General features: G+C 37.5%; 4 protein-coding genes across 6 annotated transcripts; 2 read left to right on the top strand and 2 right to left on the bottom strand.

Moving 5' to 3' along the window:
- The first annotated feature begins 1383 nt into the window (after positions 1–1383).
- LOC133742995 (cytochrome b561 domain-containing protein At2g30890-like) lies at positions 1384–3373 on the top strand. Its single transcript, XM_062170736.1, has 4 exons — positions 1384–1828; positions 1918–2082; positions 2576–2724; positions 2825–3373. Exons 1-4 carry the CDS (start codon positions 1712–1714, stop codon positions 3138–3140), a joined length of 747 nt encoding a protein of 248 aa, XP_062026720.1. The 5' UTR covers positions 1384–1711; the 3' UTR covers positions 3141–3373.
- Positions 3374–3485: 112 nt separating this feature from the next.
- Positions 3486–5406, bottom strand: LOC133742985 (uncharacterized). Its single transcript, XM_062170725.1, has 3 exons — positions 5108–5406; positions 4168–4242; positions 3486–4065 (listed from the first exon to the last, which is right to left on the bottom strand). Exons 1-3 carry the CDS (start codon positions 5316–5318, stop codon positions 3764–3766), a joined length of 588 nt encoding a protein of 195 aa, XP_062026709.1. The 5' UTR covers positions 5319–5406; the 3' UTR covers positions 3486–3763.
- A 684-nt stretch (positions 5407–6090) lies between these two features.
- On the top strand, positions 6091–8633 carry LOC133725708 (GDSL esterase/lipase At4g10955-like). The gene is made up of 2 exons (XM_062153072.1): positions 6091–6620; positions 7466–8633. Exons 1-2 carry the CDS (start codon positions 6433–6435, stop codon positions 8481–8483), a joined length of 1206 nt encoding a protein of 401 aa, XP_062009056.1. The 5' UTR covers positions 6091–6432; the 3' UTR covers positions 8484–8633.
- A 373-nt stretch (positions 8634–9006) lies between these two features.
- Positions 9007–17297, bottom strand: LOC133725707 (uncharacterized). Of its 3 annotated transcripts, XR_009854525.1 has the most exons (15): positions 15323–17294; positions 14510–14717; positions 14192–14347; positions 13964–14092; positions 13783–13862; positions 13589–13679; positions 13384–13432; positions 12609–12660; positions 12290–12370; positions 11881–11968; positions 11629–11730; positions 10801–11509; positions 10294–10381; positions 10063–10174; positions 9007–9620 (listed from the first exon to the last, which is right to left on the bottom strand). XR_009854525.1 is itself a non-coding variant. In XM_062153069.1 (12 exons), the coding sequence occupies exons 1-12, from the start codon at positions 16564–16566 to the stop codon at positions 11147–11149; spliced, it is 2643 nt and encodes an 880-aa protein (XP_062009053.1). In that variant the 5' UTR covers positions 16567–17294; the 3' UTR covers positions 10761–11146. The 3 variants fall into 3 exon arrangements, 2 of the variants coding, with proteins under 2 accessions (XP_062009053.1, XP_062009054.1); XM_062153069.1 differs by lacking the exons at positions 9007–9620; positions 10063–10174; positions 10294–10381 and having other exon boundaries at positions 10761–11509; XM_062153070.1 differs by lacking the exons at positions 9007–9620; positions 10063–10174; positions 10294–10381 and having other exon boundaries at positions 11343–11513; positions 15323–17297.
- Positions 17298–20278: the final 2981 nt, after the last annotated feature.

Raw genomic sequence — 20278 nt, 5'->3', positions numbered from 1 at the left:
TCTTGTTACGTATATCTCATATAGGATAATGACCTCCTAATTAGCTTAATAAGATGTTCTGATACAAATCACCATAACTCACCATAAATCCAAACTAACTGGCATTGGACTAGATTAACTATTCATCTTGTGTTGTTCGGTAAAATGATTATAAAGAGAAGCACATTCGTCCCTTGTCATCGAGTATACTTTTCCGTTTTCTGTCCTAACTTGGTACTTGTTTTCTTGAAGACATAAGTATCTCATATAAAAGATTAGCTTGTCGTAATCTCTTGATTACTGCTATTTATTAATCAGCTCCATAAGCAGAACTGAAACTGTTATAATGACCACAGCAAGAGGCTAATCGTACAGTACAACTTTCTTGTACATGTTTTGAGTTCTAATTTCAAAGATGAAAAAACAATTTGCAATATAGATTATCTTACCTTAGTTCTCTCAGCGCACAGAAACTTGTAAATAATATAAAGCAAAGGCACTTTTCTCCTTAACTAGTTTGGTGAATCCCAAGGATTAAGGTCCCTCTTTTTTTATCAGGAAGAAAAGTAAGAAATCTATAACAAACATGTAACAACAAGTAGACGTTACAAATGGTGATGATGAAGTTCAAAGAATCAAATGCAGTAGTATTCGAAAACAGAGGACCACATTTTCAGCTTTTCTATGTAGCAATCACGATTAGATTTCCCACAATAGAAAAGATGTCAAGAGCTACTCTGTCTTGGTCCCGCCTGTCTCATACTACACTATCATTCAGATGATCCATATCCCTCTAGTACTGAATACTGATCATTCTATTTAGTGTGTAAGTTTGTTCAAATGTTCATTAATTTCTTGATTAGGTCCTTTTAAGTAGTGGATTGGGGTCTTTCAAGCACACATTTATCGATTCGAGTTTAGGGTTTCGTGTAGTCCGAAACCCCATAATCTACACCCGAAATCCTAAACTAGTTTAAAAGGTTTTACAATCTAAATTAACTGACATTGTGGAGAAACACAAATTTGAATCTACAAATATACATGTATCACACTTGATGCATGCTCAAGAACAATGTCTTATACTTCTTCTAAGTGTGAATGGTTGTGTTTTTTTTCAATGGGTTGGTGAAATATGTTATACTAGGTTCAAGAATGGTATGGAGCGCAGGGGTTAGTGGGAAGCAGAAGATAATGTATACTAGTGAACCCACAATGTCAATTTTCTCTTTGAGCATTGAAAACCTGACATTCTTTTTGTTCTGAAATTCCACATTCTGTTCCATACACCCAAAAGGCCTGTCAAAGTAGTAGTGAATACCCCACTAAGGTTGAAATATCAATTCATCCCAATTATCCTTCACTTTACTTTCTCACTACCTAGTCTTCTCACTTAGACCAGCTAGCTACCATCACCATCCATGCAATTCCCGTCTTTATTACATTAGAGAATCCCACTATGCCTTCTTTAATCCAAAAAGAAACAGCATCTGCCAATACTAATCTCAGAATTCTTCACCACCTTTCTTCAACTTTATTATCTTCCCATATTGACATCTCTCAATCTTTTTAAGTGGGGTAGCTAGTTTGTATGTGGTTGAGCAATGCTGACAATCCAAATGCTGTGATGCACTAAGCCTTATAAGGGTCTGTTACTGACATCCAAGCTTCACCAGCATAAGAAGTGCTTATTCCAGAAGTTGGGCTGTGCTTCATTTTTCATAGAGAAAGCAGGATGAGGTTTCTGCACAACTTGGGTTTCTTCTGTATTCTTTTTCTTGTTTCACCACTTTTCACTTCATCCCATGAACATGTGAAAGGTGTAAGCAATCACAAAGAACACATTCATAAGGTATGAATTAGCTTTTATGTTCTTATTATGCTTCCATTACAGTTCAAATGCTTCAGTGTTTACTCAGATTCTTGGTGATGACTTTGTAGCACATGAGTCGCAAACTATCATTCGAAATTACGCTTCATGGGTTTCTGCTTTGGGCTTCAATGGGGTTCTTGATGCCGGTAGGAGTACTGGCCATTAGAATGTCACACAGAGTGCAATGTAGAAGAAGACTCAGAATTCTGTTCTACGTTCATGCTTTATCTGAGGCAAGTTCATCTATTTCCTGTTTCATTAACCACTACATTTTGATAATTTTTGATATCTTTCACTTGAAAAAGACACTGTTAATGAATAAAATTATGCTCCAGACTTTGTTTATTAGTTTTAAATACCCCACTGTTAGTCTTACTTCCAAACGTGGAGAAGCCAGATTAAAGGTGAAATGATTACTTATTAGTTAGTTGAAAACTAATTAAGTAATCAAAAGAATTTATATCCAAGGAGATTATCATTTATGCTTAGAGGCCAAGAGAAGACAATGATTATAAATTCCTGGTTCATTGAAAGTTCAATGCTTTCTGATCCTTTTTTTTTGTTCTCTGGTTGTTTGAAACTTAGCAGATGGTATATCTGTGGAACATAATTATAGTGTTAGGTGCTTCATTTGCCCATATCTCAAATCATATCAAGTAAATTAGATGTGCTGGGTTTTGATTACCACATGACTAGAATGTAATTTGGGTACTTTATGTGCAACAGATACTCTCTCTACTTCTTTCAACAGCAGGAGCTGTAATGTCCTTCAGAAACTTCAACAACTCCTTCAACAATAGGCACCAAAGGATTGGGGTTGGCCTCTATGGTCTGATATGGCTGCAAGCTCTAATCGGCATTGTAAGGCCACAAAGGTAAACTACCAGATGTCCACTTTGTCCTCATTTGAAGGTTACAGGGTTTACTGGGAATACAAAAGGTTAAATGGTTTTGATTTCCTTTAATCCTCTACAGGGGGTCCAAAGGAAGAAGCATGTGGTTTTTGGTGCATTGGATGCTTGGAACTGCAATATCTCTGCTTGGGGTACTCAACATATACACAGGTTTAGTAGCCTACCATGAGAAGACATCAAAAGGCATAAAGTTTTGGACCATAGTTTTCACAGCTGAAGTATGTTTCATTACCTTCTTCTACCTGTTCCAAGACAAATGGGTTTATATACAAAAGCAAGGAGTGAGTTTGGGTAATGAATCAAAAGGGGCCACCACAGATCAAGTGCTTTTGCCAAGAGACAAGCAAAAGGAAGTTGCCCTGGCAGAGTCTTGTTAAGAAAGCAAGTACCAAATGACTTGTTTTAAGTAACATGGAATTTCTCCTTTTTCCTTTTTCATTATTTTTCTTATATACAGAATATATATCTTTAGGTCCTTTTTTTTTTTTTTTTTCAATAGGAACTTGGTGATGGTGTTCATAGCAGGTGAAAATTGGGTGTTGGGATGAGGATCTCTTGAATAATAAGATGAATCGTTTATGTTTTCTAGCTTGCTGAAAACACACCAGTATTTGAAGTTTGCGATTTCATTAACCACACAAACAATGCAGAACTTACCAAAGTTGAATTTAACTGTGTCAAGCTCATTAAGATACTTCAGACTATAAGTGATATAGAATCTCTGGCCAAAATGAAATAGTTTTGATTTCATGCACAGCTCACTGCTGAAGCTAACTAAACTTAACAGAAACCAGATACAGTTACGTAAAGTACAGTTTTAAGCTGCAATGTTGTAAGAGAGAACATCCTGAGCTCTTAGAAAGGGTGCATGAATGATACTAAAGTTATTATCAACAGGTCAAACCACCTTACTAGAAAGTAAAGCCACTGCAACTGACCAAATTAATATAAAAGGGAAAGAGAGGAAATATATGAACTTATGAAGCACTGCATCTCCAAATTAATTAAGGAAACTTAGCTGCACATAGCCTGTTGCTATAGCAATTCCTAATATTACAAGAGGTGGAACAAGTACAAATGCTCCAATGGTGGCAAAGAAAGTTGAATCATTCCTCTGAGATACTTCATTTAAGTAAGCCTGTCTTCTGATATTCCGCTTCTGTGATATAGTTAAAACCTTGGGACTCACCTTTTTGAACTTTTTACCCAGTGGAATTGTGAAATCATCATCTCTATCCCCAAACAACTGTGCTAGTTGCTCACGGATAGTAAGTTTTCGGGAGCTAGCATCACTCTCATAACCTAGAAATTAATCAAATATGTAATTCTTAGCATTATGTTTCTTCAAATTTTCTGAGACACATATGACATGCCTGTTTCAATTTATGGACAGAATTTGCATACCTCCGTCAACTGATGAGCTAGTTGAGGTAAGTTGCTCCAAAAGATCCAGACGTGTTTGAGCAGATGATGAAGATCCTGTAACAGCAGGCATATCAGAAGTGTTTAGAGTGAAGTCAGCATACTCTGAATTTAGTCTAAGCATCTTTGTCACTAAATTTCAGCTAATCAACTCCAAAACAGCATCTACTGATGGAAAGTGAACGAAGGTTGACTTATCTAGTTATCTAAAGTTGAAACTATAGTAATAGAAGTTGGTTAAAACTTAAAACACCTGTTAACCTTTACAAAATCGAAGTACTAAATAGACTGTTAATGTTATACTACTGCTAAATCACATTGCTATATAACAATGATCAGGTGAAGCTGTTTTGATTAAATTGGAGGCTTCTATGACTTTAATGATTAATTCCAAACCAGATAAAGCAAGTGTTCGAAGATGATGAGTACCGACTGTTGTATAGTACAGGCAGAGTATGCAGTTCCATGATGCTTCTAAATTGAGAAAATATGCAACTTGCTGCACAGGGGTTGCTTCAAATGTTCAATTATGCTAACTAGTATGAGTTTAGTCCTAAGAGGTGCTTCAAATGTTCAATTATGCTAATTAGTAATGTGTTTAGTCCTATGAGTTTAGCCATATATAAGGCCTCTTTCTATTAAGCCATGAAAGACAATCTAATTCAAAATTCCATCTGATCATAGGCAAATAAAACTTAATGGTTTGCAGGCCAACTTCCAGTTTATTAGTATTTAAAGGATCACCATAGTCCTTGGTGCACTTGACATTATTGTAAAGGTGTAGAATCATACTTTGCTGAACCAAGTTCCAAACAATTGTAAGAAACATACAGAGAAGTCAGTCATCCTAAAGAACAACAGAATTCATTATATGCTACTAAAAGACGATAAGCGAACAATATTTCGTATTATATATACTGACCAGATGAAGAAGCAGAACGGTCTTCCTCTTTAATCCAACTCTCAGCTCCCTCAGACTGAGCAGCAGGTGTTCTGAAAGAAGATGGATAAGGGTAAGGCTTGAGAGGGGGTCTGTGCTTTGGGTTTAGAAATGAACAAGGACTAGAAGAACAAGAAGGAGAAGAGAAAGAAGGGTTTGGGTATAGAGAAGCAGCAGTTAGACTCAGGGCCATAGTTTTGTGTGACCAGTGAGTTTACAAGGTTCCTTTGCCATGCCATTTGAGGCCTATAATTCAGTTGGTCTCCAAAATTCTGTTGCATTACACCCACCTCAATTTATAAGGTATTGGGCTAAAAATTGGGAAAAACCTCCTCCACACAGATGTACCACAAGCTAAAGCACATTCACACATCCCTCCAAAATGGGGAGAAGCTCCTTCATTGCAATTAACATCCTCACATTCCATAGTAATTACTTCTTAAATTTTTGCAATTATTTCACTAAACCAGCCCAGAGTTTTTTTTTTTTTTTTGGATCCTTCCTCCTAATAATTTGAACTTCGAGACTAAGGAAACCAAATTGAGCATTGCCTTTGACTTCGTTAACCACGGTGCCCCACCGCCCATAATAAAATTCAACTTGCAAACCAATGCCTGAGCCTCAGGAAGGGACGTCCCACTAAATGACCAATATAGCCTTCATATATATTGTCCATTAAGAAATGCTTTTTATATATATTTCCTCTGCTCTACTTGAAGAAATGAAGAAGGGGGAAATTGTACTTCTTTCATACCTTTGCATACATCAACGTAGAGAAGGAAACTTAGAGTTCGTTTAAATTGTACAACTTGTACAAAAACAATGGTATACTTATTAACAATAAATTAATAACTTGTACTGTTACATTCACGATTAGAGTTTGAATCTTTCTTTCTCGTTTCATAATTTTAGATCTATAGCCAAATTTTTCTTATGATCTAACGACAAAAAAAAAACGTTTAGACGTACGTTTAAAGACAAACATGGGGGCATTGCTTCTAAAACGAAGAAAAAAGAAATTGGCAAGAACAAAAAAAAAATGGAAAGCATATTCCTTCCTTCCCCTCAAGGGGTTGCAAAATTCGAACAGGGACGAAACGGTCACTTCACTTTGAACACAATGATCTGATAAGAAATATGACCGTTGGGTGGAGGAGACCAACAAAAACAAAAACCAGGCGTTTCGAATCACCGTCTTCAATTAAAGGCATCGAATCCAATACCAAATCAAAACCCTCCCACACATCTCAAACCCAGAAACAAAAAAAAAAACCTTCCTTTTCCGCCTAAAACCCACATCTGAGACCATGCAAGGAGCCCCAAAACAAAGCGAAGCTCCAGAAGAAGAAACAGGCGGTGCCGCCGCCGTGTTAATGGAAAAAAGCGGCGTCGTTCAGGAAGTTGTGGAAGCGCAGCCTCATCCCTACTCTTTCCACGTTTCGGGTCCTCGGAAATTGTGTTCCCCCAATTGGAGAGACAATATCAGCTCCAGTTGGTAAGTACCCATTTCGGTTATTTGTGAGTTGGTATGGTTTTAGTGCTTGGTTCTTCCATTTGATGAGGTTTTGGATAGGTTGGATGATCTGGGAGACCAATTTGATATGAAAGCTTTAGTCTTTTACATTTCTGGAGTCTTGGGTTTTCTCTGTGTTTGAGAAATTTCGTGAAAGATGAGAGATTGATGGTGTAAATTTGTGGCAGAGAGGGTGTGTTGGAAATTTAGATAAGAATGAATAGGTTTCAGGCTCAATTTGTTGGTTTGGGTAGAGAGATACTAAATTTGGAACTGGGTTTTCTGTTTTGATTAGAGCTTTGATAAATTAGGATGGATCTCAGATTCTCAGATCTATCCATCTAGGACTGTTCATTTTATGTTTGCTGCGATTAATCACATATGTTTGATCCATTACCCGTTTATCAAGGATTGTTTTGAATTTTTCCTTATTTGTGTTACTGGCTTTGTGGATATCTGAGTTCATACCAGTTTACTAGTCTTTGTATGAAAGGTTAATAATGAGATAAAGGTAATTTTGCCAGTTTAGATTCCATGTTGGGTATATATTTGGTAACTCTGTAATTGCCTAATTGGTATGTTTTACTACGTTACTGGTTGTACACCCTAGTTTGATTGTGGTTATTTTGGTATTGTTAACTTACCTTTTTGGATTTAGAATTATCAAATCAAATGCTTGATCTCCTGATATGAATATATTCCTTACTCCCAAGTTGGTGGATTTCATTTTAGGTAGTAAATATTGCCTTATCGCATGGCATGCCTTATGTATCCTTGCTTCTTGGTTATAAAATTTTGTTGAATTGAGTGGTTTTTCTTTCGTGCAGGAAGGATGGGAATTACAAAAGAACTGTCATTGCATGCTTCATACAAGCAATCTACTTACTTGAACTTGATAGACAGGAGAACAGAGATGCAGACAATGCTCTTGCCCCAAAGTGGTGGATACCTTTTAAGTATAAACTAACACAAACTTTAATTGATGAAAGGGATGGATCCATTTTTGGTGCAATTCTGGAGTGGGATCGATCTGCAGCACTTGCGGATTTTGTAGTCATGAGACCCAGTGGGGCACCAAGAGCTGTTTTAGCACTTAGAGGAACATTACTCAAAGGCCCAACGATGCGAAGGGATATCGAAGATGACCTTCGTTTTCTTGCTTGGGAGAGCTTGAAGGGATCTATCAGGTTCAAAGTAGCTCTGGAGGCTCTGAAAACTGTTGCAGAAAGGTATGGAAGCAGTAATGTATGCATTGCAGGCCATTCTTTAGGAGCTGGTTTTGCTCTACAAGTGGGAAAGGCATTAGCTAAAGAAGGGATGTATGTAGAGACTCACTTATTCAATCCACCTTCAGTTTCTCTGGCAATGAGCTTCCGAAATATTGGAGAGAGAGCAGGATTTGCTTGGAAGAGATTTAAATCAATGCTTCCTATGAGTAGTGAAACTCAGGTGAATAATGAGGAGGACAAGGCTATTGGTTTTGGATTGAAGAACTGGTTATCAGGTTTAAAGGGTCCTCCTGGTGTAGGATTGGGAAAATGGGTTCCTCATCTTTATGTAAATAATAGTGATTACATCTGCTGCTCTTATACTGACCCTGATGGAATAGAAGGAAATAATGCCGGGAAGGAGAATGTGGGTCCAAGTTCAACAACTGGGCAAGTAGCAGCAAAGCTATTTGTGATGTCAAAGGGAAACCAGAAGTTTCTGGAAGCTCATGGATTAGAGCAATGGTGGTCTGATGATCTGGAACTTCAGCTGGCTCTCCATAACAGTAAGCTCATCAGTAGGCAGCTGAAATCCTTGTATAGCCTTCCAGCTCCTCAACCAGCACTTCCTAGATAACAAAGGCTGATGTTTTCGATTCATTCTTGGATGAATGAATAAATAGCTCATTTTCGGTTTGGTTCTTACATACTGTCGGTGTTGTTCTTCTTTGTAAGCGTTACTTGATAAGCTATAGTGTTTTCTTATAGTTAATCTTTCCTTTTGTTCCGTTCAGTGGCTATAAATTGGATGAAGACATCCGAGTGCAGTGACTAATTGATAATAATCATCTGATCATCGGGTTTTGCAGTTCTTCTTCATATACTTTATGTAATACCTCGATCAATGTCATATAAACGTGAAGGAGGTGTAAAATAGTTGGTGTTGTTCTCTGCTAAATGGTTCTGGCTGGGGGTTAAAGTTCATGTTTAGAACGTGCCGTCTAGTTTTACACCTCTAGGAAATCTGGATATATGGATATGAAATTGTCCCACAAAGTTTCATACATTTAAATTCGAATGTTTTTCAGAGGTTTGAGTGTGGTACTTCTTATGTTCAATTCATAAAATTAAATGAGGGTTGGAGAACCTTAAAATTAATTTGGAAGTGCTTGCTGCACCCAAGTTTATAGGATAATTTCGTCAATTATTAATACAGACCACAGTAATTACTAATCATCACGTTGTCTACCGCTCTGTTTTTCGTTCTTATTAAATCGGACAATCAGAATCAGAATCAGAATCAGAATAAGGATTATAATCAGGATCGAATTTGAAGGTACTTGCTGCACCAAACTTCTTATGACGCCATTCATGGCAATAATCTTCAGCATTGCCATCATGACTGGGGATTTTGGAACTGCTTGCTACATTACCCATCGTCTTATGGCTTTCAGAGTGGTCTTTAGCCTTGTTATCATCAATGGGAAGTTTGGAATCAGTGCTTGCTACACCCAGCAGCTCCTTATGTCCTCCAGAGGAGCCATCTTTAGCAATATTGTTGTTAACATCGGTTTCAGAGACGCGGGGTTGTGACGACTCGTGGGTACTCTTTGCTGGGCAATCACGATTTGGATGGGCAAGGATGTTGAGTTTACCGTACGTGATAAGAGATTTCAATCGATGTGATGACATCAAGTGCCAATGGTGCTCCGTCTATCCTCATGCTCATAGCCTCTGCTGCGCCCTCAGTAAACTCAAATCGAATTCCCCGTACCTAATAGAAGGGCAGAAAACACAATTCGATCATCATCTTCTTGTTATGGATATGCAAGAGAACAAATCAAAGTTTTTCTTTGGTGGTCGACTTTAATTGCAAAAGCACCCTGAAATAAACTAGATGTAATATATTAATGCCAGCAACTAGCTATTACATGATTTACATCTAGAACTGGGTTTTTATTCAGTAGCACATTGTTTCCAGTTTCTTGCTAGAATTAACAATTTGGGTAGACATCTTAGGCTCTTAGCTAGATAATTCATAATAAGGAAATCATATATGCTAAGGAAATGCACGTACGTACATATACTAAAACAAACCATGCATGCACAATCAAAGCATGTTCAACTTGAAAGACAGTACAGTACAACAAGCTAGCTCAGAATTCTAAAGAGAAAGAAAGAAGCAACCTAAACGTAAATTGAAGATGATGTATGACCTGATCAAGGCGAATCCACTCTTTCCTTTTCGTCTGAGAAAGGAAGTCATCTTTGGAACCAATAATTTCAAGGCGTGCATCATCTATGAAAGATGGGGTCAGGCCTCTCGATCTGTTTATTCAATTTCAACCAACATGCAGAATTTTAGTTAGTCAATATGTGAACGAATAATGAGCCTGATAATAGATGCCGATCACAGAAACAATAACAGTGAAAGCTTGGCCGGTCACCTTTTGATCTTTCTTTGAATGTCCTATTTGCCAGGGATTTAGTCCACCATGAAAGCAAGGCAAGTTGAGACAAAGAATTGACCTGATACTGTAAAAGCGATACAAAAGAAGAAAACTCAAAATTAGTATAATTATCAATCATGTCAATGAATTTTTTTTTTTTTTTTAATCTTTAAAAAGCTTATTTAGTCTAACAAATTTATTACCATCATCATAGTAAAAGAATAGTTTTGCCATAAATCAAAAACAAGTGGCTTTGCCTTAAAGTGCAAACCATTTTGCCTAAGCAAAAAGGAGCGGTCCGGGATAGACTTTGGCCTACTTTGGAATTGCCGATTGCTTTACTTTTACAAAAATCAGCTTTTTTTTCTAAAATTTTAGGTTTTAAGATGGAGTGATTCTAGTTTGACCTCCAAATTTGATATTTTGACCTCTCCCACTTATTAAACGTCCAATTTACTTTTTTGAATATTTAAAAGGCTAAGTACACCTTCGCAATTGACATACCTTTTGCCTAATAGAAGATAGTTGGCCTTTCCAAGAGCAAATCACGTCCAAGGCCAGAAATACATGTCTCCTCCTCACCCAACTTATCAATAATACATGTCACAATTCTAAAAATACTGAACCTAATGCTATCTAGTACAACTTGTTTCTCTGGGATTATATCTGACAAACATAACCAAACTATATATAGGAGAAAACTCACTCCACAGCCTGTAGAACTAGGGGTGTTTGGAACTGCTTGCTTCTTCAAACTCCATGTCCTACAGTGAAGTAATCTTCAGCATTGTCATCACAATAGGGGATGTCTCACCAATCTTCTCACGTCATTCAGAGTAATCTTCAGTAACTAATTAATGTCATCCTCCTCGAAGATTTTAAAGCTGCTTGCTGCACCAATTTTTTTATGTCCTTGAGATTTCTCTTCAAGCTCATTATCATCAATGAGGAAACTTGATGTGCTTGCTCCACCACTCTTCTTACGTCCTTTAGCATCGTCATCATCAGCAGTTTCTGACCCACAGGGTTGCGATGAGTCATGGATACTTCTTGCTGAGTAATCTTGTTTAACAAGAATGTTAACTTGACAGTTGTAAGAGATTTCAATCTCGACTAAACCATCAAGTGGGGTTTTTTTCCACAGTACTCCATCGATCATCATGTTTACAACCTCAACTGAATCCTCAATAAACTTGAAGCGAATTTCTCTTACCTAGCTAGCAACAAAATATAAGGTTAACTACTACCATGCAATGAAGGCATCCTCAACTTGAAAGACAAAGAGCTCTTAACTAAGTACTGAACACACAACAATTTCAAATGATTTATGACCTGATCAAGGCGTATCCACCTTTTCTTCTGGGAAAGTAAATCATCTTTTGAACCAATAATTTCAAGATATCCATCATCTATGAAAGATGAGGACAGGCCTCTCTGTAATTCAATTTCATCAACCAAGAAAATTTTAATTGATAAGTTCAACAAAAAGTAGTAATAAAACACGAAAACCTGATTAAATTTTCCAATCACACAAACAACAACTATGTATTTCACAGAAATAAAAACTAAAAAACATTCACGTACTGTTTGATCTTTCTTTATATCTGCTGTCGTCCAAGGAGTTAGCTCACCAAGAAAACTAGGCAAGTTAAGACAAACAATTGATCTGATGCTGTATGTCAAAGAAATAACTTTAGAATGATGAACTTCAGTTTTGTATATATGTCAAGTATGATTTGCTCACTACCACATTATGAGTATTCCATGAATTCCAAAACATTAAACTTATCCAAGGTGAAGGGCTGAATGTAGTGGTGAGAAAATTTGTTCCGACTTCTCAACAATTATTTTCTTTCATTTCACGATCATATAAATGGAAGCAATGCAAAATAAACTGATTGATTCTTGAATTAAGTGATCATATTTTAACTAAGATGTAAATGTTCACATAAACAAAAGCAGAAATAAGGTGAATTGGATTTTGATAGTTTACCTACTAGGAATGCTAAGCACCTCCCACTGATCACCATGATGTTTCAAAACCTCTACTTTTGCAAGTGCGATGCTTAAGGTCCTGTACATTAGGGAAAGTATATTCTTATAATAAAAGAAAAATGTACTATAAACATTAATCTAAAATTACTAAAATTGAATTAAATTAATAATTTGATATAAGATGTTTATATATTCATGAAAGGCTTATCTATTGATATAGCTTGGCTTGAAATACAGATCATAACGTATCAAGTGTTTGTTACGGTAGGATGAAAGCAGGAAGCTCTATATCATCTAAATTGGCTTGCAATAACTACCTTGAAGTATGACGAAAGCGGGAAGCTCCATACAACCTTGGGTCATCGACTCCTACAGAAAATGGGAGACTTTTTTTGCTCAGAACATGTTTACGAGCTCTTGTATTTAACAAATATTTTGCTTTCACTATTTTGAGTATTTTCTAACTTCCCATGAAGATACAAGTATTTTTGATATATTCATTTTTGCATTTGAGCTTTGCATTGCCAAAAACAAGGTCATCAATATGGTCTTATATTGCATCAAGCATATTGACTGTCCTAAACTCCTAATTCAAGCAAAGCTCTAATCTCTTGGTGAATTCTTGAGATTGAAACTTCCTTTGCTACAGTATCTTGGATATAGATGCATAAACTAAACCACTTTCAAATAGTTACATACACTATAACAAATTCAGTTTTTGTTTAAGAAAAGCTAGCTCTCATTAAAAGTAAACTTGATAATAAAAAAAGTAGATACAAAATGTGGTTTACCTGTTTTCACGATGAAAATTTTGGTAGCAAACAGTAATATAGAGACTTTTGCATCAAAACCGTTGTTACTGAATCCATACATAGTTACCAGTTTAAACTTAATACAACATAAGCAACACAATATTCAGCATTTGAACAGGACATGCTATTCTGTGTTGACATATGCATACATTTATTTATGTACAAATGCATGAAAAAGAATAAAAGATGCATGAGATGACTGTGAAGTTAAGGAAATCAAAAGATTTTCCCACCTTCTAAAGAAAATAAGATTAACAAGGGAGAAACTCTTACGGCTTACCCAAGCTGAAGTAGTTCCAAAATCCTCCGTATATTAATGTCGTATTATCCTGAGAAAAATAAAAGGTGCTAATTAAAAAAAAGATGCCTCATTCACTGTAAACTCACTAATGATCTCACGATTGTAAAAAGGATATTAAAAAATATATAAAAAGGTAAATCTCGAAGTAATGTGCTTGTTAAGGATAGAATTGAGCACTTGTTACCTCATTTTCCATATCTGCTTCATGAAATAAATGCAAACAATAGGGTATTTGTTGATGAGCTGTCGCTTTCACCTTAATGAGGATATGCCAGCTGAAATCCAATTCATTAAAATAACGAGAACTTAGTTTCAGCAAACTACTGCTCACCAGATAGTTTTCCGAAAAAGATTATATTACAGTATAAGTTTCAGTACCTGTCTGTTTTCATCTGCTTTGCATGATTTAGTACCATCCCCAAAATCTTGTTCACTGGTACTTTATCAGCATCAAACTCCTGGAATTTAGCAAAACACATATATGGTACATGTGGAAATTAGATAAGTTTAAATGCTTTAATAACTTGATTTATACACAAATTAATGACAAATCTCTTACCCATCCAAATGAACTTGCAATGTTAGCTTTGATTCCCAATGCTATAGGAACAATGGAGGGTGAGCCTGGCAATTTTAGATCACAGATAACTCCCATAAACCAGTTAGCAAAAACATCCCCGCCAACAATCTGAGCAGCAATATATGTCAGAAACATACCACTGGAACCACAAAATTAATCACAGAAAATAGAAAGAAAAAAATGGCATTTTAGGAATTTGTGACTCACCATAATTGTCATCTTCTTTTGAATCTCATCAGCAAATTTATGTCCTTTGCACTTAAGATTTTCGAGAATGCCATAAAACTCTTTTAGCGCTTTCTCTGGTTCCTCTGTCTTTATCTTTTGCCTATTAACGAAACTCTGGTCTAGAACAGCAATAACCTTGAAAACAAAATATACTTTCAGCCTATAAAACCAAAGTCAAAAGGCATGCATGATTACAATTATAAAGCTTACATTTTAGTTTCACTAAAAGTCATAGAATTGAAAATGCATTTTCAAGGAGCCACAGTTATCCAGCAAAAAGTAAGAAAAAGAAAGAACCTGATCTTGATTAAGCTGATAGCGAAATTCTTCCAGAAGTCTTACTGCAAAGAATTCCATTTTTAAATCAACAAACACGAAGACTGGGCATTTTGGTATGTCAGTTTTATCAGCAATCCATTTTATGTTCCTTTCGTTGACTGGAACAAATATGTATGAACGATGAATAAGAAATTCATGAGGTATCAACATCTCCTTCAGGGCAGACCTACAATATTGGCACTTTTTTTATTATATGTAGATATAAATTTGGTATTGAAAACTTAACGTATTTCATAAGGTCAGTCTTTTTTTCCCCCTGTTTTCCTGATAAATCCATGATAATGAGGAAAACTTTACTAATAAAAAAAAAAAGAAACAAACAATTAGAGGAGCAACATTAAAATCAACAACAAGAAGAGTCAACAACCAAATGGAAACCAAAATAACCAAAACGAGAGTTCCCTGAGTTACATATATATAAAATATTTAGCTTCACAATAGGCTTTCTATCCCTGATGGGGTAATGACGTATCCCATAAGCTAATTTGGTAAGAATAGCTCCTAGGTTTTGTGTCAGTTAATTTCTTTGGTGTCCTCAAGTGGAACTCACTAAACTGAAGCAGCTATGCCAGAGATGACAATGAGTCATATACAGGACTTTATGTAAAGGAATATGAAGAGAGCTGTAGAATTCGAAGAGGATGGAGATGTGGGAAGAAAACGAATTTTAATAAAATAGCTTTGTTCTAGGATGAATTATCTAAAGTCCTCTATATATGTATACATAATCATAAACAACAGAAAGAAAAGGCTAAAAGTTAAACCAGGTACCCCTTATCATCAGTCTCACTAATCCGTTTTTCAACTATTAGTTCTGCGAGTGCCTTAGCAATTGATGGTAGACCACCAATTTGATCCAGAATTTCATTTTCAATCTTCTGCACTATTTCCCAATTTGACATGCTAAAACGTTTTTCTTCACCGAAACCTTCTGCTTTCGTCGTGACAAAGGACCTGAAGTGCATCCAGCACCATCCTTTGTCCCAAGGCCTAGCAAGAAATACATTATTCTGGCCTACCATGTCTTGAGCCACCTCTCTTATCCTACTAGTGACAATGACCGCACCACCACAATCCTTGGGTAATCCGTGTGATAGGCGATCACCAAATTTCTCACCTTCTGGAAGATTATGACCTATATCCGAGTAGAATTCCATAGTATGCCACACATCATCCAACACAATCAGATACCTTTTAGCCGATAAAATATGGTTGAGCCTTTCCAAGACTGAATCAAGGCCGAGTCCAGAAATACTTGTTTCTTTCTCGCCCAACTTGTCAAGTATGCATGTCACAATGCTGATGCTGGCACTAGTACTATCTACTAGTTCTTTTTCTGGGATTATATCCGACAAGCATAACCAAACTATGGGCGAAAACTCAGTTGAGACTCTATGAAAAGTCAAAACCTCTTGCACCATAGTAGATTTACCCACGCCAGCCATGCCTACTATTCCAATTGGAGTAAATCCAACTCGATCTGCATCAACAAGCAATTCATGAATCTCCAGTGTACTTGCATTAGGAAGTACTACTATTTCTTCTAAATTCTTCTTTACAGCCACTTTCGCTTGAGTAAGTAGTACCAAACGTTTGACGGTGTTGTTCCTCTCTTTCTGCTCCCTTGCATTAGAGACCAAAATCACAAACTTCCTTTTCAGTGTGGTCAGCCGCCTCTTCATCTTTAGGAGGAAATAAACCGTGGAAGGACTGTACACTAAAATCTTCTTGTTGATCTCCCTGCCCTCATTTGCAAAGATTCGACACTCTGCCAATGCGTAATTGAGCTCAGACAGATAAGCATTAGCCCAAACATAAGTACTCATTTCCCATGACGCGTTCCATGGCATCAACATTTCTAAAGAAAATGGAATTATCTGTGTGTTTACCAAGACACTTTTGATTGCTTCAAAATAAGAGAAGAGATTCATAGCACCTGATAATTCAGACTCCGAATCTACAAGAGACCTCAAAAACTTTTTCCACAGAAACTGAGCAACATCGGCCGCCGCCATTCCCTGTCCTTCCTTCAAAAGAATCAACACATCGATCAGTCCAATCTTGTTAATCCAACTGGGTCTTCTTTGACATGGTTTGGACAGTTATTCCAAACTAAGATTAATTAACTGAACATCCTCCTGTGATTGAAAGTAGACCTTCTATCAACTAGTCTAATTGAGAGAGTTGACTACCCACCTATCAATCTTTGAACTTTGAATTGGTAACGTGATTGCCAACCCCATCTCAGTCCAACTTGGACTAAAAAATAAAATAACAATTCTTAATGAGGATCATTGTTACTGTTATTGTTCTTTTGACAAAGATTCCAGCTTCAGTATATAAGAAGCTGATGACATGTCCATATTTCATATGATTTGATTCTGTAACTACAGATCAGAAAACAAGACTCTTACAAACAAGTGATGGAGATAATCAAATGCAGAACAGTCTATCTAAATTCTAATGCAAGTACTGATGGCAATCATGAACAGAAGAGGTAAGAAAAGATAAAACAGAATCAATAAAAAACTTATCTGAACATCGCTAACACATTGCTGAGAAAGTTCAGTAAATGAAGCCTCATTCATATATAACTCCTAAATCACCTAACAATCCAATTACTGAGTCCAAAACGAAAGCATTGAAGACATAAGCTTTGGATGGATAGAGATACAGGAGCAGTAACTGAAGGAGGAAGAGATGATGGGTGGTATTGATAGCATTAATATGGGTAGAAATGCAGAGGTGGAGATGGGAGACGCCAACCTCCATGGCAGCACCTCAGAGTGTTTATGATTTTAAAGAGACTGTTACTAGCCTACTCCACCGAATAGTAGGAAAGACCAAAAGTGTTCTTGTTTAAATTGGGCCTGGGCCGCGGTTTAGTTCTTTTGGAGGGTTAAAGGAGGATCCAGTAATATCGAGTTGGATCTTGATGCTTTTTGTATTTCAGTCTGTAGGGGTGTAAATGAGCCGAGCCGGAGCGAATACCAAAGTGATCATGTTCGGCTCATTTGTTTTTTATCGAGCTCGAGCCGGGCTAAAGCTTGAATTTTTTTTTCCATGCTCAAGCTCGGCTCGGCTTGAATATTTTTCTTAAGCCCGAGCTAGGCTCGGCTCGGCTCAATTTATTGGACGAGCTCGAGCTTGAATAGGCACATCTTGGCTCATTTGACTTTAAATTAAAAAAGAGAGTTTCTATTGGGACCTCCAAATCTGCTCACTTGACCTCACTCTATTATGAATTATTAAATGACATATATAACCTACTATAAAATGACTATTAAGGACAATAATTATACCAAAAAATATTATATTTATTTTATGTAGACTTTCCAATTCAATAATATTATATTGTATTTTTTATTATTTTCCTTATCTATTTTCATTTTCCAATTTCACTACATACTCATTAAAGCATTCATATATATTTAATAAGAATTAAAAAATGATTGAGATTATTTCACATAAAAATGCATGATATATATGTTTTTTTTTTTTTTAGGGGAATGGAATCAGGTTCCAAATATATTACGACCTCACTGCGTCAAGCTAGAGGGTTCGAAGAAACCACTCATGGTACAAGTATAAGCACAATACAGACTGCACAAAGCAGCCAAAAATCTCCTAACCAAACTGCCAAAAGCAACCAACTTATTACTAACCAAAAAGAGCGAAAAAACCTAAAGGAACTGCAGAAAAGAAAAGCAACAAAAATAAAATTTCCTTAACCCTACCCTATCTGAAAATGGAGCCACTGTCTTGAAGCATCTTGACGCCTAAGACCTCAAATGGTGTACGTCGCGACAGATCAACACAGCCTCACGGTGCCATCTAGAAGACAGAAATAGGACTAGAGAAGAAAACTAAAACATGCGAAAAAAGAAAAAAAAACAAACAAACCTACACAACCCGAAACAAAGCAACTATAATGAAGCATTAACGCCTAAGACCCAATGGTGTACGTCTCCGCAAGCATCATAGCCAAGCTTCATCGAGTCAATGTAGGTCTGTACCCCTAGCCCTCTTGAGGTAGGACGTTTAGCTCCTCCGAAGATGGCCCCCCAACCTTCACCACTAAAGTGGATACAGACTTGGGTTTATTCCGACTACCGCGTGGTCGGCCCTTCTTCTTTGGAACTTTCCCATCAATGACTGGGACATCGGCTAAGCCTTCAGAAAACTTCAGGCACTTCCCATCCTCAAGCCAGTCCTCCTCCCGAAGCCTCCTCACACCCAAAATCTTAGGTGGGTGTCCAAGGAAACCATCAGCAATAGACCCAGAACCTTCAAGGCCAAGTCCAACTGACCCAATACCCGGCCCAACACCTTTCAAAGAGGTCAACCCGAGCCCAGCGGTCAACCCTAATTTGAAATTAGGGGTTCCCGCCGAAAAACTCGGAGCTGCCATTTGAGGGCTCAGCTTCGTCCCCGCCGCATCCTGCCCTGCCTCCATCACCTGCACTCCTCTAGAGCCCAGCGCCGGTACCAGAATCGCCGACCCGGACTGCAGCGCCTCCACCACATCAAGAGACGACGACGGTTCCACGGAACCATTGGACGAAAACTTCTCATTCTGTAAATCTTTCGACGGCAGAACCAGGTCCTCCACTGCCACCTCCTTCACCATCTTCCGGTCACAACCTCCATCATGGGTGAAGAAACCACACCCCTTGCAGATCCCTCGACACTTTTCATAGCGGAACTCCAGCTCTACCGAAACCGCCGGCGAGAAACAGATCGTCCTCCGAGCCCAGACTCGTTGGCGCACATCATGGACCAATCGGATCCTCTGACTAGCCTCCCTCCTTTGCAACGCCACATGATCAGCCTTCACAAAAGTGCCCAACATGTTGCCAAGCCGGGTGAGAGTCTGCACCGTGCGCATAGCCACTCTCAGGCCCGTCACCGCCACCCACACCTCCAGAAAATGCAAAGGAGCCTCCGCCAGAGCCCCTACTCCGTCATAATCAGCCAACAATAGCATCGAATTGCTAAAATACCATGGGCCGCCATGAAGAACACGATGCTTCACTTCCTGCTCCCTGAATTGGAACACGAAGATCCCTCCCTCCTCTTCACGGATCAGAACCCTCTCCTTCAGCCTCCACACTCCGGACATCGCCGCCACGAATGATGGGATAACCACCGGTTTCTTAGTCAGCAGACGCCCACATAAGTAGAAAAACGGATCGGAGATCACATCCCCGCCCCCCACCAGGTTCACCACGGCCTCCTCCGACAAGGCGAGAGACGCCGCCGCACCCTCTGCCGCCATTGCTGCGCCAAACTCGATCAGTCTTTCGGCTAGGGAGAAAACCCTAGCAGAGCAAAAGTCGACAAAAGTAAGGTCTTTTTTACTAACTCGTTAACTGCATCATGTATGATATATATGTTGAACGCATATTGGTGAGAGAAAACAAAATAAATCCTCTTATGATTTATGACCTAAATCTAAGTCAATCCATTATATTTGCAAAAAAAAAAAAAATGTAGCAGTTAAAAAAAAACTAAAAATATTTAAATAATTAATCATGTGATACAAAAAAATACAGAAAAAAAAACATTAAAAAACAAATGATTTTTTTTTTTAGAATAAAAACAAATGATATCTTCATTTTTTTTTGCATAGCTAAAATAGAAAAAAATTATATATAAAAAAAAAGAATAGTTCTTGGCATTTTCTTATTGATTAGACATTAATTTTTGAAAATCAAGTTTGATTAA

Source organism: Rosa rugosa, chromosome 1 (assembly GCF_958449725.1).
Source record: "Rosa rugosa chromosome 1, drRosRugo1.1, whole genome shotgun sequence".
Lineage (NCBI taxonomy): Eukaryota > Viridiplantae > Streptophyta > Magnoliopsida > Rosales > Rosaceae > Rosa > Rosa rugosa.
The sequence above is the reverse complement of the archived record's forward strand: the minus strand, read 5'-3'. Positions and strand labels throughout refer to the sequence as shown.

Coding starts and splice junctions, on each gene's coding strand:
- LOC133742985 (XM_062170725.1), bottom strand. CDS start 5,318: ATGGCCCTGAGTCTAACTGCTGCTTCTCTATACCCAAACCCTTCTTTC. Junction 4,243..5,107: donor CCGTTCTGCTTCTTCATCTG/GTCAGTATATAT, acceptor CTGCTGTTACAG/GATCTTCATCATCTGCTCAA. Junction 4,066..4,167: donor TAGCTCATCAGTTGACGGAG/GTATGCAAATTC, acceptor ATTAATTTCTAG/GTTATGAGAGTGATGCTAGC.
- LOC133725707 (XM_062153069.1), bottom strand. CDS start 16,566: ATGGCGGCGGCCGATGTTGCTCAGTTTCTGTGGAAAAAGTTTTTGAGG. Junction 14,348..14,509: donor ATCAGCTTAATCAAGATCAG/GTTCTTTCTTTT, acceptor TTTGTTTTCAAG/GTTATTGCTGTTCTAGACCA. Junction 11,731..11,880: donor ATATAAAGAAAGATCAAACA/GTACGTGAATGT, acceptor ATTGAATTACAG/AGAGGCCTGTCCTCATCTTT.
- LOC133725708 (XM_062153072.1), top strand. CDS start 6,433: ATGCAAGGAGCCCCAAAACAAAGCGAAGCTCCAGAAGAAGAAACAGGC. Junction 6,621..7,465: donor GACAATATCAGCTCCAGTTG/GTAAGTACCCAT, acceptor TCTTTCGTGCAG/GAAGGATGGGAATTACAAAA.
- LOC133742995 (XM_062170736.1), top strand. CDS start 1,712: ATGAGGTTTCTGCACAACTTGGGTTTCTTCTGTATTCTTTTTCTTGTT. Junction 1,829..1,917: donor ACAAAGAACACATTCATAAG/GTATGAATTAGC, acceptor ATGACTTTGTAG/CACATGAGTCGCAAACTATC. Junction 2,725..2,824: donor GGCATTGTAAGGCCACAAAG/GTAAACTACCAG, acceptor AATCCTCTACAG/GGGGTCCAAAGGAAGAAGCA.